Source organism: Gymnoscopelus microlampas, assembly GCF_963454915.1.
Source record: "Gymnoscopelus microlampas genome assembly, contig: SCAFFOLD_105, whole genome shotgun sequence".
In the NCBI taxonomy this organism is placed as follows: domain Eukaryota; kingdom Metazoa; phylum Chordata; class Actinopteri; order Myctophiformes; family Myctophidae; genus Gymnoscopelus; species Gymnoscopelus microlampas.
In genome coordinates this window covers 62,622-80,000 of record NW_028155706.1, presented here as the reverse complement: position 1 = coordinate 80,000, position 17,379 = coordinate 62,622, and the positions used below count along the sequence as shown (strand labels likewise).

General features: G+C 41.7%; 1 protein-coding gene across 1 annotated transcript in view; it reads right to left on the bottom strand.

Annotated features, from left to right (window-relative positions):
* Positions 1–16,728, bottom strand: part of LOC311041316 (uncharacterized protein) — a 33,589-nt gene extending 16,861 nt beyond the window's left edge. The window contains exons 1-2 of the mRNA XM_084086217.1: positions 16,637–16,728; positions 5,826–5,951 (exon numbers count right to left, since the gene is read on the bottom strand). Coding sequence (XP_083942343.1) covers positions 5,826–5,917 — 92 coding nt within the window. The 5' untranslated portion in view covers positions 5,918–5,951; positions 16,637–16,728. The remainder of the gene's footprint in view (positions 1–5,825; positions 5,952–16,636) is intronic.
* Positions 16,729–17,379: the final 651 nt, after the last annotated feature.

Below are 17,379 nucleotides of genomic sequence, written 5' to 3'. Positions count from 1 at the left end.
TGGGTCCCGATATAATGTATCTACAGGAGACACATCTACGAGACAATGAACATACTAAATTGAAGACAGGCTGGGTTGAACAAATTTTTCACTCCAAATATGACGACAGGTCCAGGGGAGCAGCAATATTAATTAGGAAAGGGGTCCCATTTACACCAATTAAAGTAATACCTGATAAAAATGGCAGGTTTATTATCGTATCGGGAAAACTATACGGTAACCTAGTCTTGCTGGTTAACCTGTATGGTCCTAACTGGGACAACCCCCAATTCTTCTCACAATTAATAGAAAAACTCCCCGATTTGGACTCACATCTGCTCTTGATGGGAGGTGACTTTAACGTTTCTCTCCACCCAATTGATAAATCTAACCCAAAAAGTAACCAAACTATTTCTAAATCTGGAGCGACAATTTTGTCATTTATGGAGTCCTACGGAGTGTTCGACCCTTGGAGACACACCAACCCCACCTCTAAAAAGTACTCATTTTTCTCCCCAGTACATCTCTCCTATTCTAGGATCGATTTTTTCTTGATTGACCACAGGGCTATTTCCTTCGTCAGTAAAAGTCAGTATCATAGCATTGTGGTTTCTGACCACTGCCCCGTTCAACTAGATATGTCGTTTCCAAATTGCCCGGCACACCAGAGATCATGGCAGCTTGATACGCTCCTATTGACAAAGAAATCATTCCGAAAACTTATTTCCGATCAAATTGACCTGTTTTTGGAGCTCAACAGTACACCGGGAATGTCGTACTCTACTATTTGGGAATCGCTGAAGGCGTACCTTAGGGGCCAGGTTATCTCGTACGCAGTCCATAAGAAGAGGGAACGAACCAAGCGCCTCACGGAACTATCTCAACAGATTTCTGACGCCGACACTAGGCTAGCCAATGACCCCACGCCAGAACTGAATAAAGAGCGATTGCTGTTGCAAACTGAGTTCAACAACCTATCTATAAAACAAACGGAACGACTATTATTTAAAACAAAGCAAACATACTATGAACATGGAGAGAGGGCCGGGAGACTACTCTGCCACCAACTCAAACAATCTGCTGCTCATAGTGCGATCCCTGAGATCCGTCTTGCACCGGATGCAACCTCCACGCACCCGCAGATTATAAACGACAAATTTAAGGCATACTACACTAAATTGTACACCTCGCAAAGTTCTGTGGATGTTACGGAGATTGACTCATTTTTAGATGAATTGGAACTGGTCACGGTTGAAAAGGGGGATAAGGCTAATCTCAATGTCCCTATAAATGAAGCAGAAATACTGGAGGCAATTAGTTCTATGCAGAGCGGGAAGGCGCCCGGCCCCGACGGATTCCCCACAGAATTCTATAAGTCATTTTCATCTAAATTGGCACCTTTCCTGTGTTTGCTGTTTAAAGAAATTGCCCAAGAAGGAACATTACCTCCCACTATGACCCAGGCGACGATAACAGTTCTACCTAAAAAGGGTAGAGACCCGCTGGACTGTGGATCCTACCGTCCCATCAGTCTTTTGTGCTGTGACTATAAGATTCTAACCAAAATCCTGTCGCGTCGTCTCGAGAGTGTTATACCTAAAGTCATTGATCCGGACCAAACGGGTTTCGTTCCCGGGAGACAATCATTTTACAACATGCGTAGACTGTTTGATGTAATCTACTCAACCCGCTCCACTACGGAACCAGAGGTCGTGCTCTCCCTAGACGCGGAGAAAGCCTTTGATCGTGTGGAGTGGGGCTACCTACTCAGAGTCCTCGAAAAAATGGAGTTCGGCCCGTCGTTTATCACATGGATAAAAATTTTATATGACTCTCCTGCAGCCTCGGTGCGCACAAATTCCCTTAGATCGGACTACTTCACGCTACACAGAGGGACCCGGCAGGGCTGCAGCCTCTCCCCATACCTATTCGATTTAGCTATTGAGCCGTTAGCGGTAGCCTTGAGAAAGCAAAACAACATAGCGGGCATCACAAGAGGTCACTTATCACATAAGGTATCCCTATACGCTGATGACCTCCTGCTTTATATATCCAATCCTTTAGCATCCATACCGGAACTCATAAAGCTTTTACAGGGCTTTGGGAGACTGTCAGGCTACAAACTAAACTTCTCTAAAAGCCTACTTTTCCCTATAAATGATCTGGCAACATCCCTCGACTATAGTAACTTCCCCTTTAAATTGGAACGCCAATCCTTCACCTACTTAGGTATCAAAGTTACTCAGTCATTCAAAGATCTTTATGATTTCAATTTCAAATTACTATTGGAACGCACCAAACAAGATCTCCAAAGATGGTCGCTTCTCCCTATTACATTGGCTGGCCGAGTGAATACGGTTAAAATGACAGTACTGCCGCGTTTCCTGTACCTATTTCAAATGATACCCATCTTACTTACCAAAGCCTGGTTTGGAAAACTGAACAGTCATATTACTACTTTTATCTGGGGCAACTCAGTTCCACGAATCAAAAGAGCTAGCCTGGAGATGCCTAAATGTGAGGGGGGAATGGGCTTGCCGAACTTTTTGTTCTATTATTGGTCGGCCAATATGTCCAAATTGAATTATTGGCTTTCCATGCATGAAACTGGCCAGGGACCAGCTTGGGTCTCAATGGAACTTAACCCTGATGTGTCGGTCCCATTGATTTCTGCCTTGAGCTGTCCCTTGCCTTTTGGCTTTGCCCTACAAGGTGTAAACCCGGTGGTTAAGCACACTATTAAAATATGGTTCCAATTCAGAAAGCATTTTGGCCTCAACAAGGCAGGCACGCTCCTTCCATTGGTTGGTAATCACCTGTTCCCCCCATCATTGAACGATGCGGCTTTTAAGATTTGGCATAGATCCGGCTTGGTTTATTTTGAAGACCTCTTCATTGAGGGGTCATTTGCCTCATTTGCGATGCTACAACAGGACAATGACATCCCGAAAACTCACTTCTTTAGATACCTACAGGTGCGCAGCTTTGCCCAAAAACACTTCCCGTTCCCCTCCTCACCGCCCAAAAACGCTATAAATACAATACTCGAACTCCATCCCTTAAGGAAAAAGAATATATCAAAGATCTATACTATAGTACAGGACATAAATCCTCTCTCCTTTGACACCACGAAATTGGCGTGGGAATCGGATCTGGATGTCACACTCTCAGAGGAGATCTGGTCTGATTGTTTGAAACGTATACACACTACCTCCTTATGTATAAGGCACAGCTTTATTCAATTTAAAGTCACACATAGACTTCATTATTCTAACGATAAGTTAGCCAAGATTTACCCTGATTTTGAGGCGGGATGTCCGAGATGTCAGCACAGACCAGCCACGCTGGGCCACATGTTTTGGTCGTGCAACTCATTGGTCAGGCTATGGGAGGGGATTTTTGAAGCAATTTCCTATATAGGTGGTGGAGAGGCGAATCCCTGCCCGGTGGTTGCCGTTTTTGGTGTGTCTCCGATCGGGGGACGGTTCACGGGTCTCCAAGCAAATGCTGTAGCATTCACTACACTGATGGCTCGCAGACTGATACTTAGACAATGGAAATCAAAGAAACCTCCCTCATTCCAACAATGGGTCAAAGAGGTACTCTTTATGTTACCTCTAGAGAAATTGAGGTATAATCGTAGCGGCTCCAAAGATAGATACATTAAAACCTGGACCCCTTTTGTAGAATTTGTTGAAAACATACCTTTCACTTAAATGCATACTCCTTTATACAATTGATGACGCCCAACAAAGTCTGACCATATCAACCTCTGGCCGGAGGCCCACAAAACAGAGACGGCTGGATACAGAATATTTATTTTCTCATGTATTTTTTTATTCACCGATTTCAATAACAGAAATATCTACCTTGACTCAAAAAAGTACAACATATCTTGACGAGAGTTGAACTGTTTGACCTGTCTGTCTGTCCGTTTGTTTGTCTGTCTTGTCTTTTTCCTTTTTGGTAAGGTTTTTTTTTTTTTTTTATTATTATTATTATTATTATTATTATTTATTTTTTTCTCATTTTTTGCAATGTCCTGTCTTTTTTTTTTTGTCTTACGACCTTGGGGGGAGGGTTGGGGATTGGGGGAACAAGTTGTCATATATACGACTATTTACCTGTATCTTATGTATAAAAATGAAAAATAAAAACAAAGTGTTAAAAAAAAAAAGAAATAGGTAAGCACCTGCTGATAATAATATATGTAATAATAATAAAAAACAGAATCACACATTATGTTTTTGTTTGACAGGAAGCAATTAATGTCAAACTAGTCCAATAACAACATAGTACAATGTATGGCTGAACCTGTGAATAGACATTGGCCGGGTTTCCCTAAACTGGCTTCAGGCAACACCATCATCGTAGGTTCTCAAGTGCACAGCGTTACGTGTCTGCTGAACTAAATTCGGGAAACAGCACGCACGTAAGACCTCCTGGACGAAGCATATGTAAACTACGTAGTGCTGTCGTAGGCTACACAGCAGTTGAAACACCCTTTGCGAATATATACAGTGAAATGGATCATAAAAATACCACACACACACGCACACACACACACACACACACACACACACACACACACACACACACACACACACACACACACACACACACACACACAAGTATGCAAAATGTCCCATTTCCCAAGTTTAATATCTATTAAAATCTTTTGAAAATAGCAGATCTACAAGCTTGTGACGCATTGTGAGCTTGTAGATCTGCTATTTTCAAAAGATTTTTTAAACATTCATAAACATGGCGAGCGCAACAGCTGTCACTTTGTGAGAGGAACTGGGGACTTTCATCATAACGTTTAACTATAAAACTTCGAAATTAAGGAAACATGTATAGCTCAGCATCATTTATATACCCGGTCATATGCTTAACATTTAATTTAACGCTGTGCTCTTGAGAACCTACGACGATGGTGTTTCCTGAAGCCAGTTTAGATAGCACATAGCACACAACCAGCTGCTACTAATGAGGGTAGAGCGTAGATTTTGCCGGTCCCAGCTGTGCTGGAGGCTCTTACACAAGCTGCGTATCCTACGCACGACCTGAAATCACTTTAGGAAAACCCGGCTCTTACGTGCCTGCTAAGGTACTGCGCAGCCTGTGTGGACGCATGTAGACCCTTCGTAGGACCTACGCAGCATCTCTACGCAGCATCTCTACGCAGCATCTCTTTGGGCAATGACATGTATGAATGGTGATAGTCCTTTAACAGAAACAGTAATGGTGTAACTTACATTACAGATTTAAAGTTTATAGGCTGACCCATGGAGGTGTCACTTCTCATAGACAGACAGCTAGGTGCAGGGGACACTCTCTCCGGTTTTGCAAAGTGAACGTCACTGAAACAAAGCATAAATGTATGTCAACCAAAACATCAACAATAACAATGATGATGATGATCTAGTTGTGTAGGCAACCATTAAAATACACAACTAGATGTTACCAGATGTTACTACAAGTTTCCAGTCACTTTTCATGGACACATAACTGACAGAAGAAGGTGACACCCACACCCCCACCCACCCCATCAGTTCTTCTTCTCCAAATAAAAAATAACTGGAAAAAACACGTCCCCCTCACACATTCAAAGTACAATATCAGTCACCAGTTAGGGGCTCAGTGTCTTGCTCAAGAACACCTCGACAGATTGCCGGGGCTCGAATGGGACCTTCTGTTTCCTAGGCGGGCTCTCTATTCATTCAGCAATGGCCGCCCCAAAACATACAAGGTTTCAACTTGACAGCGACAATATCTAAGAAGTGAATTATGTGGGATAAGGAATAAAGAAAAATAAATAAACCCTGAACATGCTGTGGTCCAACCTGTTTTCTGGGATCCTGGTGACTGTGTTGAAGTTATCATGTGGAGCCATAGACGGTTCACTCTCCACAACAACATCACTGCTGGCAGACATCTCTGTTCTCTGCCCTTCAGTCTCCTGGATGATGCTGTGAATAACATTGTTTATGTTTTAGTGTTCATACAAACAATATATTTAATCTCATTCTGTATCCCCAAAATGACGAAGAGATTTCATACAAACATGAAATCTAAACCTCCACTGGTCTGAGGCCATAGCACCAACATAATCTGCTATACTAGATGTAAATAGACTACATGCAGTACCTCTAGGCAACCAATAGGTGTCCTACCAGACCACAGGATCTAAATCAAACGACCATGCTGTTATTACTTTACTTATTACTTTACTTTATTTATTTATAAAAGAACTCAAAGTACAGCGGTGGTTGGATGTGGATGTTGTATTATTGTATTATTAACATACTCTACCATGTTTAGAATAATGTTTTATTCACTACAAAACGTGTGGATTTCTATTCAGTTTTAAGATGTTGACTCTTTCAACACGTTCAAAAGAAACGTTACATTTTTATGATACAATTATATATTGACAGTAAAACTGCCAATTTTTAACCTCTGTTTAACAAATAAAATACTACATTCACAAATACGAAAGGACCCCATGCAACTTCCCCAGAAGTAACGTGATTTCCAGTTCTGGGAAAAGTACAAAATGTTTTTTAAAGTATCTAGGTATTTAAAGGCTGCATGTCTTTACTGTTTCATACAAGTAAGATTCCACAAACAATGGGATGGATGTAATGCTTTATTCATTGATATAAACAACGTTAAGCTTTGACGAAGTGAGCTCCACCCACTTCCTCAAACAACATCTGCCGTCGGGGACGCGCAGGAAGCCAGTCAAACCGGGGAGGCAGATAATATGGAACACCGGATCACACAGGTTCATTCACAACTCACCTGATTCGGATGCTATCAATGCATTGAATGGGACATTATCACCTTTTATTAGACCACTACGCTATCATTGAAGATTTTTTTCTGGTCTAATTCGGTCTAATTCGGGTCTAATTCGGTTCTATTTGACCAATATAAATCAACCTTTTTTCGGGTCTAATTCGGTCTAATTCGGTTCTATTTAAGGTTCTAAGTTAAGTTCCAATGAAAGATGGCCTTTCAAGAACTAATGAAGGATAAATCATTTGTACTGTTTTAACTTTGATAACATAAAAACGAACATATATTTACATAAATAATAATTATGAAAAGGGATAGAGCTGTCCAAAATAAAAAATAAAATAAAAATATAGCTGCAAGCAGCGATAATACGGGGCCAGTGAATAGAGAGAGAGAGAGAGAGACATGGAAACGGAATAGATTGAAGAGAGAGAGTGTGACATGGAAACAATAGATTGATGAGAGAGAGAGATGGAAACATAATGGTTTGATTGGACATCTCAACCTACTGCCATTAACAGGATTCGAACTCTCAACCTTCAGACTAATAGGCTGCAACACTACCTATAGTACTATAGCTTTGTCCAGGCTGATATTGTCTGTTGAAGATCATAAACTCTTGCCTTCTTTCATGAACCAAGCCCCTGTTTCACTAACACTAAGATCACTCGTTCACAAACCATTTACCAATGAAGAAATTGTACATCTCCTCAGAACCAAAACTAGTGAAAGTAGCCGATCTACAAGCTCACAAACCATGAAAAGTTGTGAGATTGTAGATCAGCTATTTTCAGATAAAGTATGTCATGCGTTGAAAAAACGTACTCTCAAATAAGCATTTCAGGTTATCTTTACCATTTGCACATGTATTCATTGATACAGTCATGTTGTTTGCAATTCAACTTAAATTAAGTCTGCATCAAGTGAGGCTTGAACTGGCGACCTTGAGATTGTGAGGCATTCATTTAAGGGAGACGCCATTGGCCCAACAGACTATGAAAAAGGAGATCACACATATGATACAGTTTCACGCAAATAGCTGAAAAATCCTGGGTTTAAGTGTTTTTCAAACTGCTCAAAATTGCGGACAATCTAAGGGCGGAGCTTACTGGTCAAAGCGATAGATGTGTTCCTCATGAGTCAAGGCACAAGTGTAAGCAAGTTTCACGACTTTCGGCCAAACGAGGCATGACTTTTGCCTGTTTAAAGTTTGCATTTTCAAAAAATTGCTATAGAGCCCCCCTTTGGCCAATTGGAGTGAGATTGGTTTCAGTGATATTTGGAATGACTCTCTACATTACTGCAACGTTTCAAAGAAATGTGAGTCTTGCATGTATGTGTTAGGGGCAGATGAATAATTTTCATAAAACTGCAATAGTTAAAATCTATTTCCTCCTGGGATTTTTGAGCAATCTGCACGAAACGTTTAACACTTGAACTTTGGACCACTGCCTACAAAAATTTCCAACGGATTTTCCATAAGTGAAAAAATGCAGAAGTTAGGAGCCAATGACTGTTTTTCATATAATTCAAAATGGTGGGCGATCTAAAGGTCAGAGGTCAAAAGTCAGACCACGAAAGTTGTCGGGCATGAAGAGACGCATGTGTGTATCGAAGTTTCATGGTTGTAGGTCAAACAGGGCATGAGTTGTACCTGTTCAAAGTTGGCACTTTCAATTGAGTGCTATAGCGCCACCCTTTGACGAATGACTGTGAGAATTATTTCTTGGTAGTTTTTCATGAGCATCTACCATATGGCCGAGTTTCGTAAAAGGCGTATGCACGGTTAAGCCAGAACTGGCAAAAACAAGTATTTTTCAAACTTCACGACTTTCGGCCAAACGAGGCATGACTTATGCCTGTTTAAAGTCTTCCTTTTCAAAAAATTGCTATAGCGCCCCCTTTTGGCCAATTGGAGTAAGATTGGTTTCAGTGATATTTGGAATGACCCTGTACATTTCTGCAAAGTTTCAAAGAAATGTGAGTCTGCATGTATGTTTTAGGCACAGATGAATAATTTTCATAAAACTGTAATAGTTAAAATCTATCTCCTCCTGGGATTTTTGAGCAATCTGCACGAAATTTTTAACACTTGAACTTTGGACCACTGCCTACAAAAATGTCCAACGGATTTTCCATAAGTGAAAAAATGCAGAAGTTAGGAGCCAATGACTGTTTTTCATATAATTCAAAATGGTGGGAGATCTAAAGGTCAGAGGTCAAAAGTCAGAGGGTGAAAGTTGTTCAGCATGAGGAGACGCATATGTGTATCCAAGTTTCATGGCTGTAGGTCAAACAGGGCATGAGTTGTACCTGTTCAAAGTTGTAATGTTCAATTGAGTGCTATAGCGCCACCTTTTGACGAAAGATTGTGAGAATTATTTCTTGATCGTTTTTCATAACCATCTACCATATGGCCGAGTTTCGTAAAAAGCGACAGCACAGTTAAGCCAGAACTAAGATTAGCCTTGAATTGAGAGGGAGCGAAAAACAATTCGTAATATAGCTGCAAGCAGCGATAATACGGGGCCAGTGAGAGAGAGACAGACAGACATGGAAACTGGAGAGAGAGAGAGAGAGAGAGAGAGAGAGAGAGAGAGAGAGAGAGAGAGAGAGAGATGGAAACTGGAGAGAGAGAGAGAGAGAGAGAGAGAGAGAGAGAGAGAGAGAGAGAGAGAGAGAGAGAGAGAGAGAGCCATGGAAACGGAATAGATTGAAGAGAGATTGATGGGAGAGAGAGATATGGAAACAGAATGGATAGATTGGACATCTCAACCTATTGCCATTAACAGGAATCGAACTCTCAACCTTCGGACTAGGATAAGGATAATTCCTTTTAACAGGTCGTTCATGAAAGTCCTTGTGGTCTTGTTTCCAATGAGAACCTGTGAACAATTAGGGGTTAAGAGTCTTGCTCAAGGACAAATTTAATTTCATCGACGCATATGCTGGTATGGCCTGGAATCGAACCTGGGGCAACCAGGGGCCTGTTCCTCAAAAGGGAATTAGAGCTTAAGCCTGGCTTTAACACCTATCCTGGCTTAATTTAGTTAGGATTAGGGCTGAATCGGTTCCTCAAAAGCTGAATTAGCTTGAAGATTAGTTTAGCCAGTTCACCCTGGCTAAGTTTAGCCATGACCCGATTCCTCAAAAGAGAATTGAAGCAAGCCTACCTTAGTTACCATGGCAATTTAGCTGTGAAGTTAGCCTGGTCAGGAGCAGGCTAACAGCCAAGCTTACTTAATCCAGTGCCTTTGTTCTTCAAGTTTTTCCACAGTTAATTCAACACATGTGTTTGTATGGACTAATTTGAATGACCCTGCATTCAAATAAAATGAAATAAATACAATAAGATATAATCAAATGAATTATATTACTGAAATAGTGTGTGACCATGAATCATAATTGTTTCACAATGACTCAAGTGATATGGCATTGTCACTCTATTAACACTATAGTTCATATTGTTGTTAGATGTTTGATAATATATTACAGATTTTTAAAAATATTATACAAAATGTCTGATATATATATATATATGTATATATATATATATATATATATATATATATATATATATATATATATATATATATATATATATATTAGTATTAGTAATTATTAGTTACGGGTTTAAAAGAGCCTCTTCACTGAATGTAAGTGAGGAGCATATTTTAAATTATCAATTTCTAGTCAATATGGAGGAACATTTTTTTTATTTCTTGTCCACTTTTGGAGTTACATCATGATGGCAAGGTAACTACACAACCCAAACCTCGACCAAAGTGGTCTTGCAAATGTGGGGTTATTGCGCGTCAAACCCCCCCCCCCCTTCTCCGTGCGTCCCGTCGCGCGTCCCGTCACGGCCCCCGTCGCGGTCACCCCCCCGCGCCCCCCCCCCCCCCCCCCCCCTTCTCCGTGCGTCCCGTCGCGGTCAACCCTCGTCCCCGGGCGTCCCGTTGCCCACCCGAGCCCCGTTCCGTCGCAACACACACACACACACACACACACACACACACACACACACACACACACACACACACACACACACACACACACACACACACACACACACACACACACACACACTTTGCCACGCTTTCTCCCTGGATCTATTTACTGCGGTCGCGTTTCCTTTATTGCTTCATACATTTTACTTCCTTGTACGATTTCATGAGCTGCTGCAGTGCTGCTGTACAGCCACAGAGAAGAACGCCACTCTGGTTTTGGCTCCATGATTGGTCAAGTTCAAGGATTCTGCTATCGACTTTCATGGTCTTTTATAGAAATACGTGAAGCTTGGCTTCATTATCCTGGCTGGACATAGCCTGCCTTGACAAGGCCTAGCTCGACAAAGTCGCTCCTTTTCAGCCTGGCTTTGCTTCGAGGAACGGAATAAACGAGGCTTATATGGACCCGACTTTGTCAAGTCTGGATTTGGCTTAAGTCCAGGCTTAGTTTATTCACCTTTTGAGGAACAGGCCCCAGGGCCTCTGGTTCCCTAGGCGTGCTCACTAACCACCCAGCTATGGCCGCCCCATGATAGGCTAGTAGGCTGCAACACTACCTATAGTGCTATAGCTTTGTCCAGGCTGATGTTGTCTGTTGAAGATCATAAACTCTTGCCTTCTGTCATGAACCAAGCCAACACTAAGATCACTCGTTCACAAACCATTTACCAATAGAGAAATTGTATGTCTCCTCGCTACCGAAAACAGTGAAAGCAGCCGATCTACAAGCTCAGAAACACGTTGCTATCTGAAAAGTTTTGAGATTGTAGATCGGCTATTTTCAGAATGAAGTATGTCATACGTTGAAAAAACGTACTCTCAAATAAGCATTTCAGGTTATCTTTACCATTTGCACATGAATTCATTGATACAGTCATGTTGTTTGCAATTCAACTTAAATTAAGTCTGCATCAAGTGAGGCTTGAACTGGCGACCTTGAGATTGTGAGGCATTCATTTAAGGGAGACGCCATTGGCCCAACAGACAAGTAACTGTGAAAAAGGAGATCACACAGATGATACAGTTTCACGCAAATAGCTGAAAAATCCTGGGTTTAAGTGTTTTTCAAACTGCTCAAAATTGCGGACAATCTAAGGGCGGAGCTTACTGGTCAAAGCGATAGATGTGTTCCTCATGAGTCAAGGCACAAGTGTAAGCAAGTTTCACGACTTTCGGCCAAGCGAGGCATGACTTTTGCCTGTTTAAAGTCTGCCTTTTCAAAAAATTGCTATAGCGCCCCCTTTTGGCCAATTGGAGTGAGATTGGTTTCAGTGATATTTGGAATGACCCTGTATATTTCTGCAAAGTTTCAAAGAAATGTGAGTCTGCATGTATGTTTTAGGCACAGATGAATAATTTTCATAAAACTGTAATAGTTAAAATCTATCTCCTCCTGGGATTTTTGAGCAATCTGCACGAAACATTTTACACATGAACTCTGGACCACTGCCTACAAAAATTTCCAACGGATTTTCCATAAGTGAAAAAATGCAGAAGTTAGGAGCCAATGACTGTTTTTCATATAATTCAAAATGGTGGGCGATCTAAAGGTCAGAGGTCAAAAGTCAGACCACGAAAGTTGTCGGGCATGAAGAGACGCATGTGTGTATCGAAGTTTCATGGTTGTAGGTCAAACAGGGCATGAGTTGTACCTGTTCAAAGTTGGCACTTTCAATTGAGTGCTATAGCGCCACCCTTTGACGAATGAGTGTGAGAATTATTTCTTGGTAGTTTTTCATGAGCATCTACCATATGGCCGAGTTTCGTAAAAAGCGTATGCACGGTTAAGCCAGAACTGGCAAAAACAAGTATTTTTCAAACTGCTCAAAATTGCGGAAAATCTAAGGGCGGAGCTTAATGGTCAAATCGATACGTGTGTTCCTCATGAGTCAAGGCACATGTGTAAGCAAGTTTCACGACTTTCGGCCAAACGAGGCATGACTTATGCCTGTTTAAAGTCTGCCTTTTCAAAAAATTGCTATAGCGCCCCCTTTTGGCCAATTGGAGTAAGATTGGTTTCAGTGATATTTGGAATGACCCTGTACATTTCTGCAAAGTTTCAAAGAAATGTGAGTCTGCATGTATGTTTTAGGCACAGATGAATAATTTTCATAAAACTGCAATAGTTAAAATCTATGGAATCCTGGGATTTTTGAGCAATTTACACGCAACCTTTTACACATGAACTTTGGACCTCTGCCGATAAAACGATAGGAGTGGATTTTTTCTAAGTGAAAAAATGCAGAAGTTAGGAGCCAATGACTGTTTTTCATATAATTCAAAATGGTGGGAGATCTAAAGGTCAGAGGTCAAAAGTCAGAGTGTGAAAGTTGTTAAGCATGAGGAGACGCATATGTGTATCCAAGTTTCATGGCTGTAGGTCAAACAGGGCATGAATTGTACCTGGTCAAAGTTGGCATTTTCAATTGAGTGCTATAGCGCCACCTTTGGACGAAAGATTGTGAGAATTATTTTTTGATCGTTTTTCATGACCATCTACCATATGGCCGAGTTTCGTAAAAACCGACAGCGCGGTTCAGCCAGAACTGCGAAAAGTGGCAGAAGTGACAGAATAATGCGAATAACAATACGTGTCCAGAGCAGAGCTCTGGCCCCGTAATAAAAAATGTTTTTTTAAAATATATTTCTTTTTTCCGTGGGGGTCCGCGGACCCCCTGCTGGGCCACTGACCCCCTGGGAGTGTTGGGACCCCCGGGGACTCCCCTGGAACATGGCGGACCCCTTCGGCTGTTTTTTTTTTCTTCATGAGGGTGGTTGCTTGTTTCTGTCGCTTGTTTTTGAAACCTGGCATCCCGACTGGCAACCCTGGTGTGTTTACCCTTACCAGATGCAGTAACGGAGCGCGCTGTAGTTGTTTTCCACGCTCGCGCTAATGAAACACTAAACGGAGAAGCTTATGATTGTGAGGTTGAGCGTGAATGTATTAGCATTGTAGTCACCTGAATTGAGCGTTGAAGCAGAAGACACGGTGAAGGAGAGGTGAAGGAGCCGCTTCTGTTGTTGTTATTCTGGCGATGGAGAGAGCTGCGGAGTTTCAATGGCGGCCGTTCGTGTTGTTTCGGCGAAACCCGTCGGCGTTCGGTGTCGGTGGTGCGCACGGTAAACGGTACGAAGCTGTTTCCCCTTCCGTTTTGTCCGAAATGTGGTGAGTAGAATTAATTATGTTGCGAGGTGGAAAATGTGTAGTGAGCAATGAGAGGTGCCCTACGCCACCCGTAAATTCCGCGCGCCCGCCGTGGCGACAGTGGTGGCGAGATATGGTGTGTCGGTGTTGTGTTTACTCGATTATTATAATCGCGCGGAAGTCACTCGCCGATTATATAAGTAGATTGAATGGGCGAAGTAGGCGACCTACTTACCTACCCGCGATTTATCAGACCATTCATTGGGTGTTATCAAGACATACTGACTGACTTAAATAGTTCAGTTTCGGTTTTGGTTTTGGTTGTTTTGGTTTCGGACCATGACGGAGGCGCGCAGTCTCAGGCGAGCTGGAGCCCCGCGAAGGACCACCGAGGGAGCTAAAGCGACCGAGTTGCCGTCCTGAGCAGTCCGACGCTCGCCTGAGCCTACTCAGCGCCGTTGGAGTTATGTACCGATAGGCACAGAATCGTAAATATTGTTGTGGGGACTGCTCCGCCTCCAAAGTAGGTCAGTAGCTCCTGATTACGCCCAATGAATGGTCTGACAAATCGCGGGCAGGTCCGTGTATCGCCTACTCGTCACCTACTCGCCCATTCAATGGTCTGATAAAACGTGATAATCTCCCATTCAATGCATTGATAGCATTAGAAGCCGGTGCACAACTAGAAAAAGTGCTCCTCGGAGCACAGGTCTCCGCCAGGTCAGGTAGGTTATTATGGGCCAGCAATGTTGGGAATCGGCCAATCAGGATGGAATATAAAAAAATGGACAGAACCATCTTGCTCACGTGACTATAGAGATAATGTGTACCGATTTGCATGATGTTTGGACACAATTTGTAGGAGTAATATAAGAAAGAAAACTGTTGCAAAAATTGGCCTAAAGGTGGCGCTATAATAGGGCAATGTTAAAAGGGTGGCATTTGTTCCTCAACGTAGTGTGAATGTGCGTGCAAAGTTTCACTGCAATCGGACGCTGCATTCATGATTTGCGGCATTTTGTTCAAAACGGGCCACTCCTGCAAACTTTAGATGTCAATTTTAGCCAAACAGGATGGAATATGAAAAATCTAACAGATCCGTCTGGATCACATGACTATAGAGATCATGTGTACCGATTTGCGTGAAATTTGAATAAAATCTAAAGGCTTACAATCAAATTTTTTTTTTTACATAAGTCGGCCTCCTGGTGGTGCTATAAAAGGCAAATGTGAAAAATGCAGGGCAAAGGTTTTTCCTTGGCCTCTAGAGTGTGCATACAAAGTTTTACACAGATCGGTGCAGTTATAGGCAAAAACACAAATCGGCCTGTTATAGCGCCACCATGAGGCCGATTTTAAAATTTTCAAGTGGCATTTCTTCCATGGCGTAGTGGGAATGTGTGTGCAAAGTTTCACGGAAATTGCATGCTGTGTTCATTTTTAGAGGCATTTTGTTCCAAATGGAGCACTCCTGCAAACTTTGGAAGTCAATTTTAGTCAATCAGGATAGAAATTGAAAAATCTGAAAAACTTGTTTTGTTTAATGACTATAGAGATACTGTGTACCGATTTGCGTGATGTTTGGACAAAATCTATAGGAGTACTGTCAAGAAATGTGTTTTGCACAAATCGGCCTCCTGGTGCCGCTATAACAGGCCCCTGTGAAAAATTTGCAGAGGTTCTGCTCTGGCATCCATGGAGTGTGTGTGCACAGTTTCGCTGCGAGCAAGCCAATGGTGCCGGAGATTAGCTGTACACAGACAGATCGAATGACGGACGAACGGACGGACGGACGGACAGGGGGTAAAACATACTCTCTCGCCATGCCTTTCGGCCTGGCGGAGACAATAAAAACTTTCAACGGGAGCTGTGGAAAGCCTGCTGAGGCGTGGCCTTGATACAAGACAGTCTTGGAGTTTTGTTCAAAATAGTCTTTGCACGTTTTCCCTTTTTGGTCCATGCATCTACATAAATGTTCTGATTTCAAATGTAAAGTGCTTACCTCATGGCCAAGGATGTTAAAATTATGTACGGGCCCTTAAAAGTACCCGTATCTTCCGTATTGTTCAATAAAAAGCATTTAAATCCGATCGATGGCCATTTTCTTCGCCTTTCAACGGCACAACCCTACTGGTTTGGAGGTGTATTGCACTCTGATACATTATAACTCTATGAGAAAATGGCCATCAATCGGATTAAAATGCTTTTCATTGAACAATAAGGAAGACACGGGTACTTCTAAGGACCCGTACATAATCATAACATCCATGACCATGGGTTAAGCACTTTATATTTGAAATTTGAACGTTTATGTAGATGTACGGACCAAAAAGGGAGAAAATACAAAGACTATTTTGAAACAACTCCAAGACGGTCATATCATTATGACCGATTACGGTCTTGATCCAAATGTCATAGCCTACTCTATGTTTTACAGGACAGGCTACTAAAGCTACATGTCACTTAAAGCATTAAACATTCATAATGGTCAACATGTTCTGCTGTCTTCTACATATTGTGGTGATGACATAACCACCACAGAGAGAGAGAGAGAGAGAGAGAGAGAGAGAGAGAGAGAGAGAGAGAGAGAGAGAGAGAGAGAGAGAGAGAGCGGAACTCTCTGAGTGTGTATTAAAAAGTGTTTGTGTGTGAACTAACAACAACCAGGTGGTTGTTGTAGTATAATAAAAGTTCTTACCTTACATTAATCTGTAAGCTTGGGTTCTTTATTTGCTTTGTTGTGTCGTGTTAATGTCGAGACTGTTTCCTCGTGTTAAAAATGGCTCTGTGTGTCTACTTACTTTAGTTTCTGTTTCATAGTTGATCCGCCCCCTCAGTAGCTGACAGTACATATTTGGTCAACACAGTCTTACTGCCTTTAAACATAGACCCCTTAACAGACGACGTCACACTGATAAGAACCAGTATGCGTGCAACCAGTATGCGCGCAATGAAACCCATTCTATCAGGTCTCGCTAGGACGCGCCTCACTAGCCAACAGTGTTGGGATAGTTACTAAAACATAGTAATATGTTACTTATTACATATTACTTGTTTAAAAAGTAATGTAGTTACTTTACTTATTACTCCCTGCCAAAAGTACCTAGTTACTTATTACTTTAGTTACTTTTTTTTTCTCGCCCCCAGTAATTTGCATCCTTTCTCCCCAAAAGTCTGACTTTGCATTTTCAACATTAGCAGTTGTTTTTTTTCTCTTTTCTGCAGCCTACATTGTAAAATCCTCATTGTACACTCATTTGAATTATATTAACACTAAGACTTTTACAGTGTATGAATTCATAACTTACAGACTAAATGAAAACCATTTGACGACTATGAATTGAATACTAAGGACCTCAATGGAAACAAGTATTTTAAATGTATTTAATGTATTTTTTGCCTAATAAAATATTCAAATTCAAACACCTGGGCTCAAACAGA